Source organism: Orycteropus afer, unplaced genomic scaffold (genome assembly GCF_000298275.1).
Source record: "Orycteropus afer afer isolate SDZICR_OR568_19922 unplaced genomic scaffold, OryAfe1.0 scaffold00003, whole genome shotgun sequence".
Lineage (NCBI taxonomy): Eukaryota > Metazoa > Chordata > Mammalia > Tubulidentata > Orycteropodidae > Orycteropus > Orycteropus afer.
The window spans coordinates 1,584,586-1,591,384 of NW_006921590.1; the positions used below are offsets into that span (position 1 = coordinate 1,584,586).

General features: G+C 38.3%; 1 protein-coding gene across 1 annotated transcript in view; it reads right to left on the minus strand.

The window, feature by feature from the left end:
• Positions 1-6,799, minus strand: part of RBMS3 (RNA binding motif single stranded interacting protein 3) — a 1,212,798-nt gene that overhangs the window by 865,090 nt on the left and 340,909 nt on the right. The window contains exon 3 of the mRNA XM_042780448.1: positions 1,302-1,360. Coding sequence (XP_042636382.1) covers positions 1,302-1,360 — 59 coding nt within the window. The remainder of the gene's footprint in view (positions 1-1,301; positions 1,361-6,799) is intronic.

Sequence of the window (6,799 nt, forward strand, 5' to 3'; positions counted from 1 at the left end):
AAGATGCACCTGACACAAGCCATGATATTTCCAATCACCTCGTATGCATGTGAGAGCTGGACAATGAATAAGGAAGACCAAAGAACTCCATTCATTACTTGGGTCTGGTCACAGTTCCTCAAAGACATTCTGAGGTACTTTCTGTTGAACATCAACCTTTCCCAAGTCCATCCACTCTGCATTGCTTTTACAATGAATACAATGAAGTTTACAAACTGCATCCTTCAAAAAAGCATCTCTGTATTCCTTTCTCACAGTATTTTTGTGTGTAGCTCTGTTAAAGTTACCTCTACTGTACTTTCAGGGATATGAGGATGTCTATATACATGGTTGTCTTTTCAACTAGAAATTAAACTATTAGATAGTATAAATTATATTTTATTATTCTTTGTCTCCTAGTATTTAGCATGTTCTTAATTTTATAGGAGATGTAGAAAAAATTTTAAAAACTACTGAATTATCGCTACCATCACCCAAGTAGGTTAGGATATATTTGGATTATATGAGTGTTGTTCCTTAATACATGTGCCCATTACATTTGAATGTGAAACAGGGGCATTTTCCCATATTTAGAATGATCTTGGCTTTACCATACTTCCTGATTGTGCTATTACAACAAAGACTGGATTACAGGAACAACAGATAACATATGTTACAAGAAGCATTCCAAATTTCCACTAAGAACTAAGCAACACAATAGAGACCATATAGATTCCCCAAATAATGTAATGCAACCTTTTAAAGAAGATGAGATTCCCAGACATGAAGACACATGAGCCACATATATAGCCAAATTACTTCAGAAAGTCTGACTTAATAAGATACCAACTCAGAGATCTCAGGAGATGCTTATAGTTGAGGCTCAGACACAACAGACCCATCAGTAAATTCATTCCTCATCAACCAATGTTGCTAATGCTTTAAAGAAGAGAGAAATTAAAACATGTTTTGCATGGCAAACTTTTCCCAAGAGTTCCTCATTTTTATATAGGAAATCAATTTGCATCACCGATGATATCATTCAAGTCAGACAACCCAAAGCTGTTAGGAGGTAATTTAGTTTTGTGCTGAAGCAATTTGATACTTGTTCTTATTTGTGATTTTCATTTTGTTGTTAATGAAAAAAATTAATGAGCAATGTTACTAGAAATACAACTCATCAAACCATCAGCATTATTAAAGAGGTTTGCCATATACTGTACATTATGATCACTGGGCAGCCAGCCTGTCCTCTGCAATGGAGGAGATGCCATTCAAACAATACAGACAAGAGGTCAGGGAACAGTTGCCTTTACACATACCTTTGCACTGATTTGTGTTTTTGTCAAGGATTGCCTTTGTGGATACAATTTTTCCATACCTAAAAAGAGAGAGAGAGAAAAAAAAAAATCTATGTTATTATAATCCAAGTGAAGACACTTAAAACATCTTAATGAACATTGCTGAACACACAATTGAGCAGAAATAAACCAAGAAAACAAGTTCTGAACTCCCATTTCACACCTGGATGATCTTTGTTCACCAGTTCTTACTAACTCAGGAATACACTTTCCTACCTAAGCACTGGGCTGAGTCTTAAAAAAATAAAGCTGTCAGCCTGTTACAGGTGACTGAGGGATCATTTGTGATTGTGATCAAAGTAAACTGCAACCCATATATTCAAGGAAGAAAGCATGGACCTTGCCGTCATCCTGCTCTGGTCTTACCTACTGTTGTAACCGTGGACAGCTTACCTAAATTCTCCACACTACAGTTTTTCATCTGTAAAAATAAGAATTGTAATATTCACAATTCAGGATTCAGGAAGGTTAAATGAGATGTTGAGATTTCTAGCAGTGTTCCTAGAATAAAATGGGTACATTTTTGCTACTGAAAACAGATTATAAGTTAATTAAGGATAAGGCCTGAATTTTTATTATCAAAGTAAACCAAAAACCAAAGTGCCATCAAATCGATTCCAACTCATTGCAACCTACAGGAAAAAGTAAAACTGACCCCTCAGTAGTCTTTGTAATCTTTATAGCAGAATAGCTGGTGGATTCAAACTATTGACCTTTCAGTTAGTAGCTGAGGACTTAACCATTGTGCCACTAAGACTCCCAAGTCTGATACTATAGGAGCTCAATAAATTTACCAAATACCTAGATGAATGATATAGTCTATACAAAGGTTCTTTATATAACCACAAAATTTTTGCTATAAATATCAAAATACACCATGCATATAGTTCCTTATTTTATCATCCCTTGTAGATGACTTAGTCTAGGCTTTGTTTTTTAAATGATGAGTAATTTGAAGAATAGTAGTCAATATTTTTGATCCTTAGTTTCCCTAGGTATAAAATTATAGCACTGAAGATGTTCCCTAAAATCCCTTCATTCTTCAGGATTCTGTGATTCTGAATCAACCTGACAACATGGAGAAGTTACAATGCAAACCTAAGTGTCAAGTTTATTAACAAGTCATGTTATATTAAAGGTGCCAGCCATATTCAAAAACTGTTTAGCGTTTTTTATTCTATCTCCTAAACTAAGTATATTTGCTTTAGAACATAAGACAAATATTTAGAGTTCTATTTTTCATTGAGTCACAAGTTCTATTTTGCCAATGCTTCTTTTACACTTTGAATCATATTGTAATATATCATTAAAACTCTGTTGAAGCATTTAGTGGCCACTAGTGAGTCGGGGCTGACTCGACGGCACATACCAACAACAACAACAAGTTTAAATTGCTACCACTTGTCTGTCAGTTTGTTGTGCTACGGTGTCTTGAGTTTTGTTGTAATGTTAAAAGCTATGCCACCAGTATTTCAAATACCACCAAGGTCACTCATGGTGGCCAGCTTTTAGTGGAGCTTCTAGACTAAGACAGAGTAGGATAGATGAGTTGGTGATTTACCTCTACAAAAATGGCCATTGAAAACCTTAGGACAGCAGACACTGTCTTATATTGTGCCAGAAGATGAGCCTCATAGGTTGGAATGCACTCAAAATAAGACTGGGGAAGAACTTCTTCCTCAAAGTAGAGTCAACCTTAATGACATGGAATAAAGTTTTTAGGGCTTTCATTTGCTGATGGGGTACTACTCAAAATGAGAACAAAGAGCTACAAACATCCAGTAATAATCAGAACATGAACTGTAAAATGTATGAATCTAGGAAAATTGGAAGTCATAAAAAATGAAGTAGAATACTTGAAGATAGATATCCTAGGCATCACTGAGCTAAAGTGGACTGATATTTGCCATTTTGAATTAGACGAGCATATGGTCTACTATGCCATTAATGATAAATTGAAGAGAAATGGCGTCACATTCATCATCAAAAAAGAAATATTTCAAGATCTATCTTGAAGTATAAAGATGTTAGTGACTATTCAGGTTACCTTGTGCCACTCTGACAAAAATATACCACAAATGGGATGGCTGAACAAACAGTAGTTTATTCTCTTACAGTTCATGAGGCTAGAAGTCTGAATTCAAAGTACCAGGCTCTAGAGGCTGGGTGAAAACCCCTTGACCTTTGGTTTCAGCTCTGCCTCTTGCACCTGGCTTACTGAAATTTAGAGACGTCTCTTCACTCAGATAGTTGCTGGCTACTGAGGCTAACAAGCCCTGGGTTGACAAATAAAATAGCACAGTCCCGATGTTCCCAAACCACATGGCAGGCCATTAATTCAAGTCCATTGAAAGTCCCAAGGTCAGCAGAGCATGGCAGGCTGCTGAACAACAACATGGCTACAAGCAGGGTTCAAGCGTGCCATATGCTAGAGACTATCCTCAAGTCTTCTCCTTATATACAGGAAGCAGACCACATCCCTAAGGCAGCTACTCAACTGCTCACAGTAGATTCCATCACAGAGTTGATTATCAGTCTCATCATGGGGAATACTACATCCAGCTGCCTAGCCACTGAACCAGGCCCAACCAAGTTGACACTCAAACTGAACTACCACAGTGACATAATATCCATATGCCAACAATGAAGAACAGTTAATACAACTTAGTCAAATTAACACACCAATCACTAATGCCAAAGAAAAAGAAACTGAAGATTCTTACCAACTTCTGCATTTTGAAGTGACCAAATTCTGCAAATGTGCAATCAAGATGCATTGATAATTACTGGCGATTAGAATGTAAAAGTTGGATACAAAGAAAGATCAGTAGCTGGAAAATATGTCCTTGGTGAAAGCGAGAGTTAGAGAGCACATGATAGAATTTTGCAAGACCAATGACTTATCGTTCATTGTATATATGTTTTCAACAACATAAACATCAACTATACATGTGCATGTTGCCAGATGGAAAATACAGGAATCAAATTGACTATATCTGTGGAAAGAAACAATGGGGAAGCTCAATATCATCAGTCAGAAAAGGACAAGGGCACATTGAAGAAAAGACAATCAATTGGTTATACACAAGTTCAAGCTGAAGCTGAAAATTAAAACAAATCCATGAGAGCTAAAGTACGACCTCTAGTATATCCCACCTAAACTTAGAGATCATGTGAAGAACTGATCTGATGCACTGAACACCAATGACTGTACAGAAGATTAATTGTGTAATAAAGTCAAGGACATCATACATGAAGAAAGCAAAAGGTCATTAAAAAAGATAAGTAAGGGGAGATTCAAAATGGAGTCTCATCAGTAAGCACCATGCTGTTTCCCTCTAGCATCTAAGTGCTTGAAAAACTAGGTACAGCAGTTTGAATTAGGGATTTTGGTGCTTTGAACAGCTCACTGAATCAGAGTGCACCAAACACAGAAGAGCAGAATTAGAGGAAAGGCACAGGGAGATTATTTAACAAAGAGCTACCTGGCAGAGGACAGACAGGCAGCCAAGAGAGGCCATTGGAAACTTCCCTGGGGCAGTTACTGACTGGCAGGCGAGGGCAGCTGCCTCAGATCCCCATGAGCCAAGAAAGAAGACACCTTATATCAGCATACCAGAGACTACTTCAATATCCCAGTGGGCAGCCCCAGAGATCTGCCTCCAGTACCTGATTTTGTAATTTGGGTAACCTGGGTGCAGGCAGGTATGCGCCCCACTGCTGAAGACTCAAGCAGAGAGCTCACTGTTGTACCAGGAGGGCGAACTCCCTCCACTCTCAGCAGGTCACTGAGTGGCTTGGGTCAAACTGGGAAATGTCGTATTTAACTTTGTCACAGATAGAGACCACAGTTTACTAGCAGATACTCCACTGACTCCAACACAGCTGAAATCTTGCACATCTTTGGCGCCGCAGGTGGGCAGTATCACAAACAAACTCCAGAGCCATTAGCGGTCTGGTGGGATTGCACCAGCACCACAGGCAGACAGGGCAGGGAGAGGGAGGAAACCGCAGCTGAGTGCGGTCCCAGGAATTTGCCTTGGATCAGCTCTTTGGCCCTGAGGGGCCTCGAAAGCAGTGTCTTTGAGTGTGCCTGAGTCTGGCAGAAAGTTGTGACTCCCTAACAACAGGAATCTTTCCTGAGATTGAGCCCCAGTCTTGTAAATAACTGTGTCATCAATAATAGCCTGTGCAAAATCTAGAAACTGAACCTAGCAACACCAAGCTTTCCTTCTTTTGCTCCCACCTTCTCCACCAATAACTTCACTCATTCAATAGAAGAAACCATATTCAGCCAATTACCATAAAACCTCCCGCTTTGCACTCTAAACCCTCTTAAGACAAAAAGAAACACATATCTACATTCCACACAGTGATTCCACCATCACAAAGAAAACAGCAGAGTGACCCAACATACTTGAATCAATAATAAAATAAAATACACCAGCTTCAACTTTCCAAAATATTAAACCATAAAACCAAGACAAAACAAATCAACACGTAACAAGCACCTAGAGACAACCTAAAGAGACAGCGCTCTACCAGATTTCAGGGGCTTAAGAAGAGGTTCTGCTTTCCAGTAACCCTAAGAACACTCCACACCTGCACAACTGAAAAGGTCCTAGTTTATACCTTTATTTTTTTTTTCTTTTCCCAGTTCCTGATTAAATTTTTTTTCTCTCCTCCCCCCCCCCTTTTTTTTTTCTCATGGTTAACCCCGTTCCTTGTTGGGGTTTTTCTTTCTTTCTTTCCTTCTTTTCTTTTTTTTTGCATTTTTCCCTTCATTATTTTCCTTCTCTAGCTTTTTTCTCTTAGTGTCCTATCCCCAGATATTGCAGGTTTTCCTTTTTTCTTATTCTTTTCTCCCCTTATCCTTTTTTTTGGGTTACTGTTCCTATGTGATTTCAGGGTGTATTTTTTGTCCATGTCCTTTTAGTTTTTTGATGGTTATTCGATTGTAATTTTTTATCTGAGTGGGAGACAGCAACAGTCCCCATAAGATGCAAGTACACCCACACCTCCTGCAACTTCACTTACTGAGCAAGGGCCAGCACCTCCTTCTCCCCCAATGGGCCAACGATAAAAAACCACCAAGAAAAGCCTGAATAACCCTTGGCTGCTCTTCACAAACAATTAACAGAGATCTTAATACAATACCACAATGCCTCGGAGACAAGAAACCATCACAGTCCACACAAAGAAGCAAGATAAAGTAGTAGAAACAAGGGAACAGGATACAGACCCAGAACACATCACTGAGGAAGAAGTAGCATTGGAACTCTCTGATAAGGAATTCAAAAGAATTATATTTAGGTATCTTCAAAGGATTGAGAGACAGACAAAAGAAAACACAGAAAAAACCTTAGAAGAATTTTGAAAGAAAATACAAGAACAAAATGACAAAATAAATGAAAAATTAGAAATGATTCTAAATCTACAGATAAAAATCCTGAAGATTA